At 37.8% G+C, this 24,662-nt stretch overlaps 1 protein-coding gene across 1 annotated transcript in view; it reads right to left on the bottom strand.

Annotated features, from left to right (window-relative positions):
* Positions 1 to 24,662, bottom strand: part of pxb (putative Hedgehog signaling attenuator pxb) — a 131,392-nt gene that overhangs the window by 26,003 nt on the left and 80,727 nt on the right. Inside the window, exon 3 of the mRNA XM_018546762.1 lies at positions 21,725 to 21,837. Coding sequence (XP_018402264.1) covers positions 21,725 to 21,837 — 113 coding nt within the window. The remainder of the gene's footprint in view (positions 1 to 21,724; positions 21,838 to 24,662) is intronic.

Genomic DNA, 24,662 nt, shown 5'->3' with positions numbered 1-24,662 from the left:
AAAACATAACTGTATCAGTTATATCGAATTTCTAAAAATAGAATGGAGACTAAAAATGGATATGAATGTGAAATCGGACGTAAATGGAGTTTGTAGCAATCGATAAGCCGCCTAGTTAATATCGAAGGTAAATACTGTTGTCAAAAATATCCATTGCTGTTACCAAGAGTATCATCATTACGAGCATCATCCCAAAATCCGTTTGGTACATTTATTTGATAGCTCGAACTTATAAAACTAAATTTATCTCGTATCTCTATACACGCAGGGAGAGGAATATTGTTTTGCCGCTATCGCGCCGTAGGGGTCGGCGCGCGCTTATCAGCGAGGTTTAGCATACAGCGAGCATTATTTCGGTTCGGTCATGCGAGCGACCGGTTATCAGTGACGGCCCCGTTGAGGTCCTCATCGATCCTTACTCGATTTCTGTAGCCCGGGGTAGCAGTCCTTTCGTGAACGAACCCAGTTCAAAACCCTTTACGACCACGAACGCGAGCTCCTATCTACAGGACGGGTTTATGGTTGCGAATAAAAAAAAATGATTTATTCCAGCGATACGCGTGCGCGATGCTCAGGATATCCGAATCTCCGCGATGCGCAACATTTCCCATTTCCAATATCCGGGAACCAGAACTACAAAGCGTACCGTCTACGAACGATCTGTATGACTTTGAGCACGTTCGCCGTTTTCTTATTTAACGCTTAAGAGTGCAGCATACGACGGTTGATGTGCTTTTGATACACGTGGATGTCTGCACCTCGCCGCGAAGCATTTTGATGCGTTACGAATGCACATCTCATACATATCATTCTTTGAATTTCAAAATGGAAGATAGATATCAGGAGATTCCTCTCTTGCTCCCCATTTCATTTTTCCTTCCTCTATTCGTTTTTTTTTTTTTTTTTTTTATTGTTTTCTTTCTGTCGTCGCGTTCGTTATTATGCAAATTGTGATTCGGTGGTAGAGAATGGCAACGAAAATTTGCCCATAGAAAAACGCAAATCCGCGGGATAAAGGTTTGTCGAGTGGTTTTTAAGAACCGTCGAATTCGCGTGAGGAGCGTGTGCATGACGCGCCCTTAAAATATGCGGGTATTCGGGGCTGGTCGCATCCCTAGTCGATCGATGGCCTTGCACTGGCGACCGGCGTGAAACAGATGAGGAAGACCTTTATGGCCCGCAATTTTTTCAGGGTAACGAGCATAAGGGTGCGATTGACGGCGGGTAGGTACTTGCCAGCCAAAGCGGTTTAACCTTCGCGCGAACAAGCTGGTTCAATAGAAGGTGCCGATGTTTTAGTCCACCACTACAGCGGAATCGCGGCGTGTTCCTTCGTCGGCACGTCGGTTATATCCCAATAAAACAGGATCATCGTCTTATCGCTTTTTATATTTCCCGAAAGGCAGGCTTTTTAGTACGGTGATTATTTATACGGAGGACAGCTTTGATCGCCGGATTTATTGTGCAATTTCTTCATAGGATATAATAGCAAGAAGCTACAAAAATTGATAAAATAGAATAAAATACATGTTTTATTCATCTACAGTCTATACAAAAAATCTGAATAGTTGTATATAGAAAAAAATGCAACCTCACGTTATCCATAAATTTGCTGTGCAGCGAAAATGTCAAAAACGCGCAGCATCGAGTAATCAATAAAAAAGCTGTTATTTATATACATATATTTTCTTAGAACGTGTAAAAAAAAAGGAAAATATGTTACTGCGTAGAAATAGCGAAGAATAAATATCTGTTTTGGTGCATATGCGAATTTTGCGCGCGCCTCAATACATCCCCTCAGTAGCATCACAACAAATTCTGGATGTGCATGGCTGAAATGTCGTTGACAAGTTTACGCTAGATATGTCCACGAGTAAGCGGTACGTTGGTGACCAATAACATGCGGTTTCGTCCGCAAATTTGTACTGTCCGGACGCGAAACCGCCAGAAAAACCGCCGCGGTCGAGCCGTGCTTCGAATCGTCCGCTAACAATATAATTAATACGCTATCCATTGCCTAATCTGTCGCGACTCGATTGCGAAACGTTAACCGAACGCCAACCAGAAAGCTCTCGCTCTGCAATTGGAATAGTAACAATCTAACAGAGAGAACAATGTGTAGATAATTTAAATTAATCCGATGGGAACTAAAATTTATAGCAAAACGTATAACGGTTGGATGGGTGGAAGAAAAAAATTCATATTTTTTTCCGATTTTAACAAAGGACATTGATATATTTTTGAATGTAATTAAATTCTGCAGATTATGCCGCACGAATAAAATTTCATGTAAAATATCAATAAATTTTCCCAGCAAAAGGTATGGGAGCGTTTATCGAAATCATTCATCGGAACGGAAACAAGGGCGAAAATTTCGCGAATTTTATTTACATAAGCAAGTTTAAACAATTTCGAGAACGCATTAACCGCGCGCGAATCTGGGAACTACTGCGGCGATATAGTTTCGGTTCACCCCGAGTTTCCATTTGCCAGGGTGGTTCTCTGGGAGACGCTAACAGCTACCCTGTATGATACGTAAGTTATGCTCTGTAAAGCTGGCAATCTCGAGTTGTTGGAAATCCGACAAATATGTAACGCGGCATTAGCGCGTGCGGTAATTTACAAAACTCCTTCATTTCAGCATTTGCCTCTTTAGGCGACGGCGTTCAAAATAGGGATATAAAGAACATGTTCAATTTAATTCTAAATATTCCAATTAATTACCGTAATTGATTACGGTGAGAAAAGAGGAATATAGATTTTATGGATTAAAATTAATAAAAGATACTCAAAGTAGATACCCATAAGAAAACTTATTAACATTATTTTTGAAAAACTAAAATATCATCAAAAAATGTAAATTGTAGAAGATTTAAATAATAACTACGAGAAAGCTCTTTTAGGGATTTAATCTCTAATTTTGAAGATCATCCTTTGAAAATTCCCTAGATTCGCTTTCGTAAGTGCCCGGAGGCAACTTCCATCCCTCATGGAAACTTGGGGGAAGCAACCCGGAAGAACGAAAATGGCAGAGATGGGAAAGGTTAATGAGCAAATATAATTATGGGTTACGAAATACTGGGCTAGCGGGACAGGGATCACAGGTCCCAAACGAGTTCCGAAGCTGTTCCGAAGTTCTTAAGGAACCGCACGAGCCCGCCTTTCTCTGATGTCTTCTTTCATTTTCTAAACTGGTTGCGACATGAAAATGAGAGGCTTAATATTTGACGCACAACACGAAAATCCCCCAAAGTTGATATCTCATAGTTACGAAGGAAGGAAGAGAGAGAGAGAGAGAGAGAGAGAGCTGATAAAAGTTTGAAGGAAGGAAAACTAATCCAGTGGTTGTTTATACGCGCGTGGAAAGAGCGGGGTTAGAGAATGGCGACGCCCCTTGATTGAAACACCGCGGACATTTAAATTGTGGAAGTTTACGAATAAATTTGTATGCTAAGGTCGAAGAGAGGCACGAACGCCTTTTTTGGGATGAGCTGGGAGGGTGGGATTTGCCTAATGAGCGAACGTTCACAAGGGAAAGCAAGCAAACTCTCGCAGGAGATTTAGAGTATAAGGAGTCTTTTGTTTCTTGTTTGTTAGTGTTTTCGGACATTGATGCTTGTTGTTAAATTGTTAAATACTACATAGTAAATTAGAGAGAGGGTTAAAGGAGATCGCATCAAAGAACCTATGCAAGGATGAATAAAGCCTAAAAAAAAAAATAGTTTTTTGTGCAAACTACTTATGCTTTTAATACCTGCTAATAATCAACGTAATGCTCTTTTACTGAAACTACAAAAAAATAAAGTCTTTATCTAAAATTGTTCTTGATCTAAATCTGCTCTTTACTTAAAATTTGTTTTATGTGTCATATCATTTTATTTCTTTTATCATTTTTACTTTGAAAACTTAAAATATAGCTATAAAATGTAAAACAAATATGTAAAATTATACATGAGCAACGAGTGTACAAATTCCTCGACTTTATTATATCTCTTTAATAAAAGATAAGTTTTAAGGTTCTTTGAGAAATTTTGTATTCTTGTTTAGTGTATAATAGTACTAGTAGTATCCGTGTTTGGATCTTGTGGAAGCTCGACAGATTGTCTCATGACGCGTTGATGGAACACGTTTCGCCGCATAATCATGTGTAACTAATCCCATTCGCAATATTGAGAGATGGCGGATCGAAGACCGCTAGTAGCACAGAGTAAGAGGAGGAAGAGAGAACGGAGGTGGCCGTTGAATGCAAGTACCAGCAGAACGAGATAGAGGGTCAATAAGTGAAACGAGACATGATTAACCGTTCAACTATCCGGCATGGGATCTTCGCGGTAAGAACAACAGAGGGAAAGAATGAGAGAAACATCCGAACATGAGGGAAGGGTGCACGTCGTAATGACTTCAAAGATGGTTGGAGAAGACGAAGGCGTCCTCATAGTTTCACCATGTCTCACTAAAGTTCATTCGCAATATTCGGGCAGGTATATTGTACTTTGGCGAACATATAGATGAAGAGGCGTCCGGGCTCTCTCCTTTGACGCCGGGCATTAATGTCGTTCCGACGGGCCGCCGTCGGTTTTCCTCGAGATCGTTACCCAGAGATACCTTGTATGCACCGATCGATCGATCTCACACCGTTCCTCCATCTTGGAACGCTGTATGAGCCCATAATGATGGCATTGAACAAACTTGTATTTTCCAATGGAGTGAGGGAAATAATTACGCTCGTCGGAATATAAAGTTTTATTGGTACCTCGGAGGTAGAACGATCAATTTGCCTGAACGTAAAGTACAGGACGTGCAATAAAGCACGAACGAAGCATAGCATATTTTTGAGTGACTTTAGATTTCAGAATAATATTATCTTCTCGTTATAAGAAGATAGTTAGGCAATAATTCAATGTGGTTTTGATCATAAGATAACATGATACGAGAAGTATAATTTTTTATCTTAACTCCACATGAGTGACAACATTTAAATTAATCTCTGATTATTAGGAAATATTAATTGAAATATTAGTCGATAATTATTTAACATACATTTTTTAACGTACAGCAAAAGTATTTACTGTTTGGTAAATAATAAACACGTCTCATAATTTCTAATTAATTAGAAATTTTATTTAGTATTTGCATTACGTTACGATCTTTGTATTTAAATTCTAAAGGATGTCGGTCATAGGATTCGAAAGCGCGAGTTCGCATTTTAAAAGTATCACACTGGCATCCCAGCAGACTTTAATTTGGCTCGAACGTGACTGTCACTCGTCAAATACGAATTCCGAACTTGATTTTGTCGCCTATTCATGCATCACCTTTCTTCTGTCTCTTTCTCTTTCTCGACGCATCTGCTCATCATCGATGAATATTCAGGAGCCGTTCGTTCGATAGATGGTTTAACTCAGTGATAAGGGAATAAAAGCGTAGAAAGAAGGGGAGAGTGGAAGAAGAGAGGGGAAACGAATATTATGCCTGGAAACGCGAGGAAATTAGCTCTCGCCCAAGTTTTAATATCCGTTTTATTTTATTTCGCGTGGCCGGTCGGATCAGCAGCAGCAAATCCCGCGTCTCGCGTCGGGACCGCTTCTCGTGTGCCGTTCAACAAAAGATCGCGGGGGTGGATGGGATGAAGCCGGAGGAGCGCGATCGAGCAGCCAATTTCCTAAGCAAGGATTATGTTCTACGCGCGGGAAATTAAATTTTCGTACTCCACGCGCGCGGCGAATTCATTTATCGTATGGACCGATCGAACTAAGCGAGTTCGCGATATCGTCACCATCGGTATGTCTTTCAACGGTGAATTCTTCATCTAATTAAAATCGATCTTCTCGTAGAGCGGCGGCTTAATTGTAATCTACTTTTTTTTTCTCCTGAAGTTGAGTGTATGTCCCAAAAATAGCTTCAATTCATATAAAACTGTATGAATGGCGTCAGTTTATTATTAGATTATATTATTATATATTAAAAAGATTAAGACACAAAAAGACCATCGATAATGACAAAAGTCATCTTAACGCGAAAAGTTAATAAACGTGACATTTCACAATGGATGGTGATTCATCGGCGTCGTCAGATCGTAAGGGCGATTTAGAGGCTCAATAAGAGAGAGCAATCGGTCCCCGAGTGATGGTCTTTCCCCGTCATTAGTTCGCTCTGGTTCGCCATACTCCGGATGATGATGTTTTGAGAAAATGAGGTCAGTGGAGTCCACGTTATTGCTACGTGAGGGAGTAATTAAACGACGACGATGATTAAGAGCCTCGTGAGCCATCAACCGTCACTTTGCGTCTTAATTTATTTGAATTCTGACATTAATGCTCACGTGGCTTTTGAGAGAAAATATTCGCGTTTAACTATTATCGAGCTCTATGTAACAAGCGGAACGTTTACTGAATGGAAAACAAAAGAGATGAGGTAAAACGTTAATTGTTTGCTTTTCTGCTTGTAAGAATACAATATTCGCATTTTTGAAATATAATAAAGTCAAATATTGCCAGCGGAAAATTAATAAAATTACCATTATAAAGCGAATAAAAGAAAAGAATAATCCACGCGTATCATCGAGGTATGTTTCATCTTAACTGATCTACAAAGACAAATATCAGAAATTATAAAATTTCAATTATTATTTTTATTAAAATTATTATTTTATTATTATGAAGATTCGTATGATCGCAATATTCGATGTTCTTTTAATGTTATAGCAGCCTACTTTAATTCGCAATTCGCTCTCAAATTAAGCATCTCACTCGCTACACGGAATTTGATGTACGTGCAAAATTCGCGCAACCAGTTTCTTGTAACCACTTGTAACGAATTAATCCTATGCCGGGCGCGAAGTTCACTGAAACAATCTAATGCAATCGCAGCTTACGTTCGCTCAAACTTAAGCTCCGATTGCATTAGATTATTCTGAACACGAACGACCAATTTTCACTTTCCACAGCCTATGAAGAGAGATACAAGATGCGAAGAACGTCAGAGAAAGAAAAAGAGAGGCGAACAAGGCGTTAGACGAAATCCTATCGGTCTGATTAGGAAGAAATTCGAGCCTCTTTCAATGCGTGTAGTTAGCATAATTTCATTTATGAAATTCAGGCGCTATGGCGCATCTGTCGCTCTCTCGCGTTTGTTTTCGTCTATTTTTTAATTCCGTAGTCCCTCGTTATTTTAAACGAGCGCATGTCGCGCAAGCCGGAATATGCTTTCACATTTGCGGCACGCGGCGGATTTATTTGCTATTGCAAATATACACATGAGAAATTGTGCCTTTCTTTCAATTAATTATATTTTGTAATTAATCGTATTAGAAACGTTGCGATTAATTAAAAGAACGTTTTAACAACACTCTTCCATTCTTTCCATTCATATATTTAACATAGTATATAACGTTTTTCGTAAACATATGTTACAGATTCACACTAGATATTAAATTACACTGAGGATTCATGCATAAATAAATAAAAGTTACAAGTACGTCGATTTCTTGAATATTAATAATGAAATGTGAATAACGACTGGCAGCTATCCGTGCTTTGTAGAATTTTTCTCATTATTTCTCTGCCTATTTTTCCGGAGAACCGGCCTCAATGACTCTCGAAGCCTTTCGTATCGGTCTATCGAAGTATGGAATAACCCCAAAAAGAGCATTCGTTACTCCAGCAATACATAATAATCTAGAAATGGCGGAACAATACGTCAGAGAGGAGCATTCGTTGAGAAAGAGAAGAAAAGAGAAGAAGAGGGAGAGAGAAACAAAAAGAAAGAGACTCCGAAACAATTCTCTTCGATGGAATCTGTTCGAGATTCCGGAAGATGCTCCACTCGATGCCGTCCCGATAGAACGCATCGTGTCCAGTTCAGAGAGGAGAATATGGGAAAGGGATTACAAAGGAGGAGAGTCTTGAACACAGGATTGCGCCAATAATTTGCGAAATGTAGTCTAATACGCAGGTAGCGAATTTGTGGCCGTCAGGTGCACAACGCATATACACGTTTTCTCTCTCTCTCGCTCTCTATCAGGAATGTTCACCTCCGTCGGTTCTCCAACTCAGCCCTTCAGCTTGGTTGCGTACCCGGAGTGTGTGGTCGGCATACCTGACGTAACATGGTAACATAACTGGCGCGCAACGTTACATTAGCCCGCGTGTATACCGATTAATCGACCCGCGTGCCGTTGTGCGTACGATCGCGTATTGCATGCGTGCGTATATTCGCACGTGCGCGCGCGATCTCGTTATAGAAGCTGCCACAGAGTTGATTCAAGGAGCGACGTGTACCGCGACAGTCAAATTTCGAGGAAATGTCAAATGTGTTTTTAGAGAAAATTTAGTCGCTGATGTTATCGGCGTTTATAATATCGCGATATTTAATCGAGAATTAAATTTCTTAAGTACAGCTGTTAATTTATCGTATCAGTATCTATAGATCAAAATTAAGGATACTTTGGAGTAAAGTATCTTTTAGAGGAAAAACGTTTACGAGATCTCATTAAATTACGCCATATTTTATTTTATCTCGTTGTATTTTGTCATAGAATTATCTCAATTTGTATGAGTATTTTAATATGAACGTTACGAGCTGGCTAGGGTTATTAATGCACGTGGGTGCATCAAGCCGTCAGTACATGACCGTGCAGTGCGATAGCGCGTGTTCGTGTACAAGTAATATGGAGACGCGCAGGAATCTCTTAGTGTGTGTGTGTGTGTGTGTGTGTTATTCACACATATGCATATATTGCGATATTCAGGTACTTAGTGCAATATAGATATAGGTAAATGGTGACGCATCGCGCCGCGTGTCCACGTGCGGCGCGTGTTAGTTGGCGAACCGACCACCGACGTTAGTGCATAGTTGCTTGTATACGAATATCACGAATCCGGCGACGCGACAGTCCGCAGATAGGAAGGAAGCGTTAGAGAAGGGGAGGGGAAGTCACATGGGAGGGACCGCAGGGCGCCAAGGGCTCGTGGCATTTATGGGGATACATGCGCGAGGACAATGACGATGACGTAATTATGGACGGTTAGGGTAATAACACTGTCTGCGAGAGTACAATGGAATGCGACTGCGATAACGGTCGCATTTCGTGCGATACGCATATCTCTCGAACAGGGTTTCTCAATTTCCCCTCCGACGTGGTTCTAATTACGTAGATTTTGTCTGTCGTTAGTCTGAGCACGTATGTCAAAATACAGAGCATCGTAAGTCAATCCACAAACATATCCAACGCTGTCAACGGTCAATCAAAAGCGTCGATAGTACCACTGACGCTTTTGATTGGCTGTCATGACAACGTTGCGTGTGTCTGCAATTGTTGACTCTAAAAGTAAAAAAATCAGTGCTTTTTAATGCTATACTCATAACTGATGTAATCATTAGTGAATAGTGAATATTTTTCAGTAATAATACATTTATTCTCACTTTTAGGGGTTATGATTTTCACATTGAAATGATTTTCACATTGAAATGCATTTTAATTTGTAGAAATCATAACTTCTAAAAGCAAATCAGTGAATTATTATGAAAACATGATAAATATTCGCTGATGATTACATCAGTTATAAATGTAGCACTCTGAAGTCAGTAATAATGTTCATTTATTTTTAAAAATATATATGTATAATGCTGGACAAAGCATAGAATTGAAATCATTTCGAAAAATCTAAAAAGAGAAAAGAGGATAGGTATAATTTAAGCTTATGTAAAATTAATTTTATGATCAAAAGTGTGAAGAGTTAAAATTACAAAACTTTTTCCAAATCTTAAGAATTTTCAAGTTTGAGAACTCTCGAAAGTATAAAAATTGAAATACTTTTGGATCAAATGATTCAAAGACATTTGTGGAGTGCAAAAAAATAGAAAATACAAGGATCTGAAAGTCCTGTCTAATCCGAAGAATCAGAAAATTTTTTCAAGATTCAAAGATACAAAAATCTAAAAAGCGCTTAAACATAAGCATTCCGAAGCTCTTAAACTTTAATAGTTCAAAGTTGTAAAGAAAGTACGAAAAGTATGAAATAAATCAGTGATTGTTATTTGCTATTACAAGTTTATTTTTAATTATCCTTGGCGATCGTTCTACAGAAATGAGAAACACTATAACGCACCCTCTCGCACCACCCACCTCCTGTGCAGGATTCCCCTTTATTATTCTCCTCTTAGGTCGCGTTCGCGAGTATATCACTGCTGAAACGACGGCGGGACAGCTGGCGTATTCACCAGCATTCGCCAAAACCGGTGGTATAGCCGACGTGTATGCATCACATCGCGACGCAGCCGGATGCGAATTGGTGCATCTCGTGAAAGACGCACCGTGCGTCTATCCTGCGTTGCTGTGCAGTAAGCCTCGTACTTTCGTAATTGAATCGAACCGATCACGGACGATAGTACGTCGGGCCTTCGCTCGATCCTCTCCACTGCGAGATAGAATTATCATCCGCCCATATGTGAATGTGTGTATTTTTATACGTAAAATGTACGAACAGTCTTTTTCTAAAGTATTAAAAAATTTATCGAATATAGATCTGAAAATAATTTTATTGCATCAAAAGAATTATGTAGGACACTCCATTTGGTTGCTAGAATGTTAAAACGTACCTTTTGCGACATTTTTTTGCTCATCACGTTTAAATTTCCTATATAATTAATAGTTCAACAAAGGTATTTTTAGATCTCTATTTGCCTAAATTTTTAGAACTTCAGCAAAATCGTCCTTTTTGTAAGAGAGAAGAAAGATATTTACTCATTATATTTCTGCGCTTTCGGAGATACGCACGTATGTTGTTTTCATTCTCAGCTTTTTAGCGTAACGCTCATAACAGAAAGATGTTCGAGATGAAAAAATCATGCTTGGATGATCTTATTCATATGCGATTAATTTCAGCGAGCGATGTCTATTATTTTTTTAGATTTAAAGATAAATCGAACGAACTTTTTCCATATTAAACGGATATCTCGACTAACCATTTATATAAGTATACACACAGATATTTATTTTATACGTGAAAGGGTTTTTTTTTAAATCGAAGAATACGCGCGACAATACGGTTTGTTAAAAGTTAGATTTCATCAATCCCGGTAAAAAGAACTTCTTGGACGGAAAAGCTCGAGGATCATTCATTTAGCGGAATAAAGTCTGCGCGTGCGGCACCGCGCGCCGCTCCGGACCGGAGGATCGATTAGTATTCATATTATGCGCGAGATCTTCGTAAAGGAGCTTAAGTCCCGCGCAAATTGAAGAACGTATCTACCAGCCACTTATATTCTGTATCTCATTAAACTCGTAAGCTGCGATCATCCACATCGGTCGGGCGATTCTCACGTAAGCTTGCGAGTCGGAATATCATTAAAAACTCACAAGCTTGGCAACTCTGTAAAACTCGAAAATTCGACGGATCGACGATTCAAAGAATTTGCTACCTCAACACTTCAGTGAGTTTCTTGGTGACGAGAAGAGAAAATATTCACGTTAAAAAACCTAAAAGTTTGTGAGTCTAAACGATCTAAAGCTCGCAATTTGTTTGCACGTCATCGTGTCGCGTTAACGTGTCTCGTATTACGAGAGTATAAGTGTCATTGGAAGATTCACCGTCAATGCCTGCAAAGGATTCCTAATACTGTTACATCATTAAATTAATTCATAATATCAAGTTATATCCACAATTTTAGTTATTTTTAATGATATCTATATAGGTCGCCATTGATTAAACATATCGTTAATTTTTATTAATAATAAAAATCATTTTAATTAAGTTAATTTTTATTAATAAAAAAATCATTTTAATTAATATAATTAAAAATAAAATTAAAGAATTTAATTCGAGAAAATAAATTTGACTGAAATTTAGTTTATTATTTACTAAATGTATATAATATTAATATAGATGTTGTTTACTTTGTAATTAACCACAGAAATGAATCAATTTACATTTTAACACACATGAAAGTGAAAATTAACAAAATGTTATTTAACTGAAGCGATTGAATTATCATTGTTCCTTTGATATTTAACAGTGTATGTGTTCTCGAAAACGGCGTTTTCTCTCTCTCTCTCTCTCTCTCTCTTCCTCTTTTGGTAAGGTGAATGCTTGCTGTCGCCTGATGACCTGTCATCACCAATTATAACCCATTCAGGCCCACACTGTGAGTTAAATTATCCATAGACCGGGCCGGACTGTCCCTTCTGACCACGTATACAGAAACAACGAACGTGAATCAGTGGTTGCGTGCCCTCTCGCGCCCTCCTCGTATCGCATCCCTCTCCTCGCATCGCCAGCGTCGCACCCCCGATAATTCGTCGAATCGCAGACGAAATTGTAGCGGTGCATATAACGCAAGCGACATGCAACGCATTGCGAAGTGTTGCACCAGCCGTTCGTTCCTCGATCGCCGCGCACAATAGCATCCTGATTACTCGCGAGGGTTTGTACAAGTGTCTCTAAAATAAGCTAATCAATAAATGTAAAAAATCTGTACATAATTTTGTACTTAATAAATTGTTGCAACGAAGTATTGCAGCGAAAACCGGAATTAAAAAAAATTAAGCCCTTTGGTTTACTCTTTACTGAAAATCTCAATGGCTGCATTTAACAAATAAAGCAACCCTGTGCAACTGTTAAAATTCAATAATGTGATTTTGCCTTTAGTTTCTCACTGAATCTAATTGTAGACCAAACATATTAAAGAATTTTACGACAATTGCAAAATTGCTTTTTCTGCTGAAGCCATTGACTTTGACCTTTTTACGGTGAATTAATTTGATTTATATTCTGCCTGAATTGAACTAAGGTCCTTGAGTACCTTTTACCAAAAACAAAATTTGAAAAGTTAAGCTGCTTTTGAGAATTTTTGCAGACGGACAATTGGACGATCGAATCACTGTGAAATTAAGTATAAAGTAGTTTGCTACGCTGCATACTTTAATAAAAGATAGTAACAGTGAATTGCTTTATACCTATATGGAGCAACGACGTCAAATATTTTAAAGACGGAGAGAAGAGCTTTTACAAGTATTATCACAAGATATTCAACGAAGCGAGCATTCTCGAACGATGTTCGATTTATCTTGCAGGTCTTGTCTTGCCGCATTATTTTTCTTTGGTATCAGAGTTACTTCGCTATGTCGTATTGTTGTTGGTTTCACCTGCGCGCCAGCGAATGCAAAATTAAAACGATAGCGATCCCTAGCTGTGTCCAAAGTCGAAAGAGATTTATTCACGAAAACCTTCCACAGAGATTTTGTTGAAGAACGTTATCGTCCTTGAACTGACCGAAAGCTCTCATAAGTTTCATTCGTTGCAAAATTAAAAAACGGACTGCGATCGTGAGAAAAAAAATTTCTTTCTCTCTCAAAATCTTTAGATAAAATTTTCTCTTTTCAGATTGAGCTTAAGTAAATCCTAGGTTCTTTATCTTCTCTTTTGTTTAAATACGTACATCAAGAAATATACCTTCATGGGATTTTTTATGAATGTCGTAACAATTCTTTCATAATTTTAAGGAGGATATATTTTACAAATTTTTATAATAAAATAATATCTATACAATTTTAACAGAGAGAGATATCTTACTGATCTATAGAATTGTAATAAAATTCAATCTCTGGATGTTGAATTATCTACGTTATACATATACTTGAGATTTCGTAGATCCGGCACTTAAATTTCACGCCTTCGTGTTGCTCTTTTACTATACGCGAAGGTTTAATTCTAATGATCCCAGCAGCCATGTCTGGCAATCTTCCCGTCGGTGTTCCCGGTAATATCCGTAAGTGCATCCCGCGATTTTCTTGTGCGCACCCTTCTTGCCGATGTCTTGTCGCGTCGCGAAAGGGAGAGAAAGGGATGTCTGGAAAAAGGAGGACTGGTCGTATATATTTTTTAAGACACCCAGAGACGCGGTGTTAACAAGCAATGACTGTAAACGGCGAAAACGTAGTCGAAGAAAGACGCATGTTGTGTCAAAGTAGTGATGTCTAAGTGTAGCGAGGCTGCATCCACTCTACCTAATTGCTGTTTTCCATATAGTTATACATATATGTGTAAATGTGCTTCGTGAAAATTCCCCGTGGGAAAAATGTTATTTACTATTTGAGCAATCCACATACAAGAGCATATTTAGTTATGGAGAGAGTAAAGAGTCCGAAAAGGTCAGAAAAGAGATATAAGTGTTGAAAAGGCAGGCGATAAGAACGGAACTTACTGTCACCCCCCCGCCCATAAGAAAAGATAAAATTAAAAAAAAAAAGAAAATATACGAATGAAGGAACTTAATTCGGTCGATCTTTTTTCTGGCTAAAAGAGCGCGTTTCCGGACGATATTTTACTTTCTTTGGTACTGAAATTTTAACTCTTTAATTTCCGATTGTTTCGTTATAATTCCCCTGTTTCAACAGGAGAATTCTATTTAATTCTTTAGAAGAAAAAAAGAAGAATGCAGAGGGATTTAAAAGTTTTATTACAAAGCCTATGATTTCGTGAATTAAGAATTCAATTTTATATTGACCTGGTTCTTCGTCGCGGCTTTTTAATTCGCCTGTTTATTACATATTGTTATATGTTTACTCGCCGTCGTCATTGCGACGTCGCAATTTCGTTCGAACTCAACGTTACTTGAGAAACAGCTATCGGATTTCCTGGGAACGGACTGAAGGCATAAACAAGGTAAAGCCGATCGTCCGATTCGTTTGTTTGTTATATAAAAATAATCAGGATTTGTTTGTCAAACCGTCATATACGGATCTGGATCTGAAATTGTGTCGCGGAAAGGAATTGAAAGGATGAGATAAGAGAGGAAAGAAGAATCTTCAGAGAAAATAACCAAATTTATCAGCTTTTATTCTCTTATTTAATATCTTTGCTTTCGTTTTTAATGAATATTAAATATGACATTCAGAATTTATGAGATACAACTTTGAACTGATTCTGATCAAAATTTGAATTAATATTTTTATCTGTTTTAAATAGATATGTTCTTCAATTTTTTTTTCAGCACATGCACGTTATTTATATACAATATTTAAAAAATAATACGTGCAATATTTCAAAAATAAATTTGACTGAGGTACCAGAGATACTAAAAATAATATCAGATTCAGTTCTAATATTTTACAAGATTTTGTTTCTTTTTTAAAAAAAATTTTTATGTTATTACGTTTTAATGTAATTAATGTTTGAAATTTGCAATTTAAGATTTTTGTATTACTTTTTGTGGTCGTTGTTGCGCGTGCGAGTACTGTTTTCTTTTAAACATTTTAAAAATCTCTCACGTCGCTGAAAATCTCTCACGTTCTCAGTTTGACACCGACATTCTCCATAAAGATAGACGAACGGAGTACCAGAGGGCGAAACGCTCATGCAATGCAGATCGTTAAAGCAACCTCGTCGTGCTGGTGACCCGAATGTGGCTTATGGAGACAAAGCGCAGTAAGGCGGCCGGGAAATGGAGGAAACGGGAAAAGAGAGAGTCGGCGAGGAAGCGCTTACGAGAGAAACGGGCGCCCACGTTCGTTTCCGTCTTTTCTCTCTTTCTCTCCGCAATTCGTCTCTTCCGATTTACTCGCGCGCATCCGCAGTGGGCGACGTTATTCTACGCAGGAAAACGTTGATAAACTGAGTTTCCCAGTTTTACCAAATTACATTCTGTTTAACATGCGCGGCTTTGAAACATGCAACCATTTTACAAGTATCTTTTACACTCAAAATAGTTTTCTAATATTTTTATGGTAACTGTCACAGAAAAATTATATTGATTCTGCAGAATTGCTTTTAAAGTGTTAATCCTGCAATGTAGTACGTAAATTTTACGTACAAAGTCATTGAGTGATAGCTAAGCTAGTCTTTAGTGGCCACTGAGAGGTCCAATCTGCCATGCTAAAAGCTAGGATAACAAGCTTTTAAAAATTCTATCCGTTTTATACACACAATATGTACCAGTTTAGACCCTCTAACAGTATTATAATAAAGAACAGAATAAGAAATTTCAATTTTTAAGCAGTTTGTTATTATTTCGTTCTATTACATATTTTATTTAAGTGTATAAAGAGATAAACATAATTAAACTACATATTTTAAATAATTTCAAGATTAATTTTTGATAATATGCTCATTTATTCTTTCCTTCCTTTTAAATTAATTAGATTAGATTGTTTGCATTTATAAAAATCTAAATTATAAATATTTTGTTATAAAAAAAGTGAAATATATAATATGAAAAACTTATGTTTCCTACATTAAGTGTGATCTATTTTTTTGTACATAATTTATCGACAACAATACTGTACCACTCACTCAACAGCGATAGTGCTCTTATATACGATTAAATATTTTAGGATTAAAAAGGATTATATATTATTATTACATAATATAATCACACTTCTAAACATTTTACTATTAATTCGATGAACAATGAATCGCGATAAAAATGTCCAATGAATTAACGCCAAATTTGCGATGTAAACATGCTCAAAGTTGGGACTTGCATTTGCATACATCCGACGGTAAATGTGGTCATTCGCTTTCCGTTTCTCGATTACGTCGAACGCCACACGATTTCAAGAGAGTATCTTTAAATAAAACTCGAGATCGGATAGCCGCATTCGGTGCTAAACGCGGCACTGAACAAGAGTGTGAATGCGCGAAGGTAAGACGGGATAGAAAATAGAATTGACGGTAGTAGAGACCGCAATGGTGGACGAAGATAGCGGTGAGGATGTACGGATGGGAAGAGAACACGACTCTGATTAGCATACAAACTACACGCGGCCGTGTCGGTTCTCCGCGTTCTGATTGTGTGCGCAGTGCCGTAGCTAAAGTTGCTGATTCTCATGGCGAAACACTAGATTTACTGCCTTCCTATCCAAAAATAAGACACTGTATACATATATAGATAATATTAATAAACTATCAAAAGCAAAATAAAATTTTCCATTGTATAACAATAATACCAATTAAGTTGCTCTGGTAATCAAATAATGATGAATTAGATATATTTTTGAATTTTTATTTATATGCCTACATGATAAAAAGTATAAATAAGATGAGATAAAAAGATTAAATACGAGATCTACGTATATAATAATTTCTTTGTGTAAAAAATTTCTTGTGCAAAAAAAATCAATTTTAAATAAAAATCTCGTAAAAGAAACTGCCGTCTTAAATTTAGATCGCTTAATCTTAAACTTAAATCGCTTTCACTCGGGCATAGTAGTTACGGTTCTGTGCGCTTCGTAGGAACAAGCACCGGGAGATCTGCAATAATATGGAGAACCGACGACCAACACGAGGACAGAGAGGAATCGCGAGAGCGTGTGAAACGGCGGTGGAGAAATGCCGAGAAAAGGAGGCCGATGCCACCCACAAAGCAACGAGCCGCGAGACGCCGCGCCGCAACGTTCGAGACGTCACGCTCGATAATGGACCACAGCCATTACGATAAACGCGAAAACAAAGTCACGATTGTCCCGAATGGCGGAGAAACTCCGCTAATTTTTTGCAACACGAGAATTTGCATAGGAAATGTATGAAAACTGATTATTGGCGCTTCACAGTTCTATAATATTGCTCATAATTAAAAAGAAATTAATGAAAAGTAGAAGAATATATTTAATACTTTTAATTTTTTAAAGAATATATTTGATATGTTCTTAAAATTATTGATTTTATATATTTTTTTGTTTATATAACTATTCCACGTTTCACCTTTCTTATGAAGCCCTTATTTAAAGCAAAGAATCGATATTCTTTTTTTTTTAAATTATTTTAAGGATCTTTTTTTAAAAAAATATCAGAATAAAAATCTCGATGTTTCTTTTCCATTTTTTGAATAAATTAAATAAATATGACTCAGATTCTAACATAAAGATTGACGCTTTATAATGTTGTTTTCATGAGCAACTTGTAATTTGTACCAAAGAAAAGTACTCGACACACTCCCCTCTATCAGATATCTAATTTTATTGTGGTTGATCCTAATTCACTCTGGCGTACGAGTGTTCAGTATGGGTCGCACTTATGTACGATAAACACCCACAAAGCGCGAATATGGGAAACCGGTAACACTTGAGATACTTGCGGCGTGGTCGTGTCGATAATGACCGGGCATTACGATAAAACGCGCGAAAACAGGGCCGCCGTTATAGCGACGAGTGTGCCTTCGAGGGTCGCTGCTAAAGAACCGCGTTCAATTGTGAATGCGAGGCACTGTGCTGCCCAAAATTGTCCTCTCGACCGGCACTTTCTGGTCCGATGTTCATCGATCGATCATCATAGAGCCACGAGAGGCGTGGATTCACTGTTCATTAGCAGAGAGTTAATCGCAGGTTAACAATCTGTTCGAATGATCCAGAGATCGGATGACGTGGACGGTCGGATGGAACCAGTTAGGCGAGAGATGTGTTTAAGATTACAAGCGGAGCGTGTAAGGCAAATATTAACCGATATGATTGGACGGACGTCTTCGTCCATGCACAGGAAATTTCACGTCGCTGACGTTATCTCCGTTCCATAAATTCCACGCGTAGATTTCTTAGAACCTTTTTGCCTTTTTTCAACAAAGAATTGCAAACGCACTATTTTCTTATTCTGTTCAAGATTAAATGAAGAATGAGCTTCCGTCGTTTGAATTTATTAGAAGCGAACCGAAGAGAATTGAAAAGAACGACGAGCGGCTGGGGGTTCAGCAAGAAAGTGACAATTGTGAAAAAAATTGCGTAGTCCCTCGTACGAAAAAGTATAGCGTTGGAAAGTGTGCAGGATAGTCCCACCCTTCGAATTGTCAACTTCTCCACGCTTCTCCTATTCGTCTTATCGAGCCGCTCCATTTTTTACCGCACGTCCAATCAACGTGCGACAACGGCGGCGCAACGGAGCTTTCGCTTGCGGCTGTGTCCGTAAATCTCCCAAGTAAGCCACCCCGGACGTCGGTAAATGTATTTTCCCGTGTCCCGCGGATCCACGAAACCGTGCCGACTAGCATGAGCCACCGTGTCACAAATTACTGGCGCGTTGTTCCGCTGTCGGCGGTACGTAACAGTGCCTGGGCGTACGCCCATTTCAGGAATGGCCTATTTCTGCTTTAATTTAGGACTCACTGGAATGCCAATTAGGCGTACTGTTTTCTCGTTGAGACTCCATGGCAAAGGTCGAAATCCACGTGAGACAATTTCTAAGTTGTCTCATATATTTCCAAGGTGTCATGTATTGCAAAGAAGAAAAGTACGCTCCAATTTTTTAAATTTTCAAAGGACGAGCGACAAATTCTATGTCTGAAAGAACGAAGCGAAATATATCGTGCGAATTTCTAAAATTTCGGGAGAGAACGGTCGAAAAGTTCCCTCGGCTACCGCTGTGCTCTAAATAAATTACCTACTATGGTTGCTTGTAGATCAGCACGCGGTACTGCGAGCAAGAACCGACGTTGTCTACGACAGACTGCAGGTAGTAGTGGTGAAACCAGGCGAAGCTTTGTTTTTGGCTAATTTAGGGCCCATTAGTGCGACGACGTCGCCCTATTTCCTTCCTCGCTGCTTGTATCTCAAGATGGTACAGATAAAAATTCCAGGCGAAAGTTCAAATGGAGAAATAACCGTGGCGTTTTACTTATTATGCAACGTCATCTTCACTAATTGTTATATATAACGATATTACGCGCGGTCACCTTTTTTTCGCGAGAGCGCAAGATGGCATCCTCGTTAATTACGAAGTCATCATCTAATCTCACCGCGACCTAGATCTCGGTGCACGATATGGGAACCAGAGCCACAGGCTGTCGGAAACACGGTTAGGTATTAATTAAAGTGGCAGGCTTTCTCGCCGCGTCTTCGGGTGCTCCATTTTCGGCTAATTTAGGATACGCTCAAGAGCAACGCTCTCATCTACGTGCTCTCGATCACTTTGCTCACTATCAGGAAAGTGGAAAAATTATATAATCGTATCATAAAAACTCAATTGACTATAACGTAAGCCTATTGTAGCTATATGTGAACGTTCTGTGAAAACTACTTTTAAGATTTTTAAGACCGATTTATTTACTCGAGTATCTATTTTCTTGTATATTTAAGGTACATACATATTGATTTTATTGCATAGAAACAATGACTTTGTGTTGGAATATCTGAAAATTTATCTAGATACAGATCTAAGAATAATTATGTTGGATCATCAAAATAATTATGTAGAAATTTTAAACATGACGAGCAATGCTTTAAAAAGTTCTGACGTTCTAACAATTAGTTTGAGTATCTTATACAACGTAATATAATTATTTTGATGGTCTAACAAAATTATAATAATTTTATATCTGGTTTTAGAAGATACTTCAACAGATACAGATCTGACAATAATTATGTTGAATCATCAAAATAATTACGTAGAAATTTCAAACATGATGAGCAATGCTTTAAAAAGTTTTAACGTTCTAACAATTAGTTTGAGTATCTTATACAATGCAATATAATTATTTTGATGGTCTAACAAAATTATTTTCATATCTGGTTTTAGAAGATACTTCAATACAGTTGTTCTTGACATGCAATAAAACAAGTATATGTATGTTAAATGTACAAGAAAAATCTTTAGCAAAATCGTGTGACATTTATAAAGCAAGATTTTAATCTTTCTAACAATAATTGCAAAAATTGTATAATAACATAATATATGTATAATGATATTCAAACAGACTACTGTATCGAATTTGACAGAATGAGTGTATTCTCAAAAGGAATATTTGTAGAGCAAACGTTAAATCTTTCTAACGATAATTGCAAAAATTGTATAGTAACATAATATATGTATAATGATATTCAAATAGACTACTATATTATATTTGACAGAATGAGTGTATTCTTGAAAGGAATATTTGGAGAGTAAACGTTAAATCTTTCTAACAATAATTGTAAAAATTGTGAAGTAATATATTAGATAATACTATTCAAACAGACTACTATATTATTTTTGACAGAATGAGTGCATTTTTGAAAGAAACATTTGGGGAGCAAACTTTAAATCTTTCTAAGAATAATTGCAAAAATTGTAAAGTAACATATTACATAAAGCTATTCAAACAGACTACTATATTACTTTTGACAGAATGAGTGCAATCTTTGAAAGAAACAGATTTTTGACAGAATGAGTGCATTCTTAAAGGAAACAGAGGCTTCACTAAATCAAAAATCGATAGCTGACATTTTAACCATCGACTACGGTATCCGTGACACAACATTTTCTTAGTAGAAACCTAAAGCTCCCCCTTGGTGCGGCTTACCGCGCCATAGATCATCGTCCGGTACGAGGAGGCAGAATAACCGGCGCTGTCGAGAACAAACCGACGGATGCTCGTTTCCTCGTCCTAGCTCGTTGTTCTATTTTTGGTTAATTCTGGTGCAATCGGTAACGCTCTCTCTCTTACATCCCCACACAACCTCGCCCTTATTCACTCCCCATGTGGTCGTCCCTTTCTATTTCTTCGAGTCGCGTAAGAATCCAAAGGTGGCCTGTGCTCTCAATTCCTTAAAATACGGTTACATGTTGAATGACCTCGAATCTCGAAAACACGAGGCTGTACGACGTCCCAGCGTGAAAGAAACGGAGGTTTTATTGTGAGAAACGACCATTGACAGCTCGAGAACTTCGCTGCAGAGATTTTTACCGTATCGCTATATACTTGTTGGTATTGTATGATATCGTCTGACTAGTAACAGAAAACGATAACAGAGAAATCTACTTACTTCCAGAAAACGACGGACACAATCGCGGCCATTAGTAGAAGGACCACCGCGCATGTGATGATTAGGGCAGTGCTTTGCAACGACGGGTTTGTATGATAGGAGGCGTCGATCATCTGAAAAAAGAGAATCATCGTTACAGCATATTTGAGTAGTTTACATAATAATACAATATTTACAACTATTGCTAACACAATATCTATACATTTATTTTAGATATTATAAATAATATTATTATATATAAATTGCTTATTTTATCGAACGTATTGCAACACGTGACGCGAGATATTTGTATCATACACAGAAAGAATCTTGCTGAAATATCTAAAAATTGTGCTAGAAATAGCCGAAAATTGAGCTAAAAATAATTTTAAACTATTAAAAATAATTGAAAATAATTTTGTTAAACCATTAAAATAATTATATAGCAAACTCAAAAATAATGAGAAATATCGCGAATAATTTTGATATTCTTGCAACCAGTTCGAGTGTTCTACATAATTATTTTAATGGTTTAACAAAATTATTTTCAAATGTATATCTGTAGTTAACTTTTAGATACTTTTTTTTTAAGTCAAACTATTTTTTCCTTGTACAATAGAATCATAGAATATAGTTATGAGAATAGTTTTACGTCAAGTTTTTAATCTGCATCTATTTTGCGTTTGCGCTGAATGGATTTCGACACTTTATGGCGACTGGGAAAACCGGTTTCGTTGGCGATGACCGATAATGAGATCGCGGATATAAATTTTCTCATTTTCTCACCGAAGAGAGTTGCAAAAACGGCGTCGTGCAGTATGATATTATGCGACGCCGCCGTGTTATTATGCTGCCGTCGCGGGCGCGATAATACCGGAAGAGGCGAATTAATCGCCGTGGAAACAGCTTCATTCGTTCATTCCGACAGACTTAATCGAGACAGCGAGCAGCTTTGTGCTGCCATCGTCGTGAAGACGTGCTTTTACCCCGAACATGAAGAGAAACCTGCACGTTAACCGCCATTTGTGCAACAACGTGAATTATTACTCACACACCTCCGCTTTTATTTCTAGTTTATTCCTGTATACATAGTTATTATTTATCGCTATCTTTTTATTTGACGCATTTAATATTTAAAGTGCCAAGACTGCTCAGCCACAGTTGAGCCGAGCATTAAAACATATCTATGTCGTATTTGTATAGAAAAAATGAATTAATGCTTTTACAATGTTGATGAGTTATGTACTTTTGTTTGCCACGATCTTCATATATGAAAGTACTTTTTTAAAAATAATAATTTATAATTAATGTGATTTTATAAAAATGAATAAATGCCATTTTAAAATGCACACAAGGAAAGAACAATTCTGCTAAATAAAGTATAAAAATTTAGCCAGACAAACAAATTTGAAAATAATTTTGTTGTAACCATTAAAATAATTATATAGAACGTTTAAAACCAAAAGCCTGCATACAGTTTGAATATTCTAGCAATTAGTTTGAACATCCTACATAATTATTTTGATGGTCTAAAATTATTTTTAAATCTTCATCTAGCTAAATTTTTAGATACAGCGAAACGTCTCTTCCATGTAACAAGAAAGAACAAACCTGATATAGTTCAACAGAGAAACTTAAAACAGTTTAATTAAGCTCTTATAAAAAATTCAAGAATTAATTTCCCGGAGTTTTATAAAGGATTAATGATTTAAAAATTCATTTTTCTCGATATCCCGTAAGAAGACTTCCAGACTTGATACCGTTTCCTTTGCGGATGATCTCATTCGAGGTAGTTACGACGATGAAGGAGGGAGGATTGCGAAAGGCCGATCTGAGGGATCAATTGTGGATCCTTCATATCGATAACCACCGTAACCCTCATTTACGTCTCTACGCGAGAAGATATGGAAGGTAAGGGAGGCGCAGGAGGTGGAGAATTTCGCGGCTGAAATTCCTCGTTTCTCGGACTGGGGTATATTCGATATCGGCGACGGCGCGGCGGCGTAGCGGAACGCCGGAAATTCGTATCGGAATCTCCAACCCCTCCGCCATTGTGACTGGATTCTTCATAAGAGGCACGTAGGTACGCCGGGAAGTGCCCGGGCACACGTGCCGAGTATGATGAGCGCAAGGAAAGGAAAGGGAGCGCATTGAAGGAGAGGGGTGGGACTCTTTTCCTCAGTGTGTTACGTGGGCCGCTTGCGAAAAAGGGAAAGTGATTTTCACGGAAAAAGGATGGGGTTCTCGGGACTCTGAAAGATACTTCCGATCAGCCAGATCGGATCCGCCGCACCGTTTCTATTTTCGGTCCCTCGACGTATCGATCGAGAAGCATTGTAAGAGCGAAATTCTCATTTACCTGACGACACCCTGAAAGAGGCATGGTTGGGTGCTAGTTGATTGGAGGGTTGATTAAACACATACTGATAAGTCTCTCGCTAAAAAAGGGACGCGGAATACAATATGCGGTGCGGAATGCGATAGATAACCTCTGCTACATTATTTGGAGCGTCATAAAGGAAGGCAATATCTATCAAAGGCCACGTGGACAGAAACCTCCTTTATCTCAAGGAAGGATCTCATCCTTGAAAACATTTTCTTTGCTCAACTGAAACTTTGCAAGGTTCATAAAACTCATTCGTAACATTAGAGTTCGCCAAGATGAACATATTCAATGCGAGGTGATGAATGAACGAGTTTGAGTAATGATCGTTATGAAAGAGCGCTTAATTATTTCTCATGGCTGGGAGCGAAAGTCGGAACTAAATTTGGTCCTTCGACGAAGTTGGCGTATCGCAAATAATTCGCGAGCCGGATCAGTTAATTGAAAATTGACAGAAAGAATTTCTGTTTGTCTCAAGATCGATATTTAACGATACGAATCATCAGAGGAATTATAAGATTTATACTACTTTTACGGATATATATGCCTTTAATGCATCTACCCGAAACAAGAAAA

This window comes from Cyphomyrmex costatus, unplaced genomic scaffold (assembly GCF_001594065.2).
Source record: "Cyphomyrmex costatus isolate MS0001 unplaced genomic scaffold, Ccosl1.0 scaffold59, whole genome shotgun sequence".
NCBI classification, from domain to species: domain Eukaryota; kingdom Metazoa; phylum Arthropoda; class Insecta; order Hymenoptera; family Formicidae; genus Cyphomyrmex; species Cyphomyrmex costatus.
Note: the sequence above shows the minus strand (reverse complement) of the source record. Positions and strands in the feature narration are given on the sequence as shown.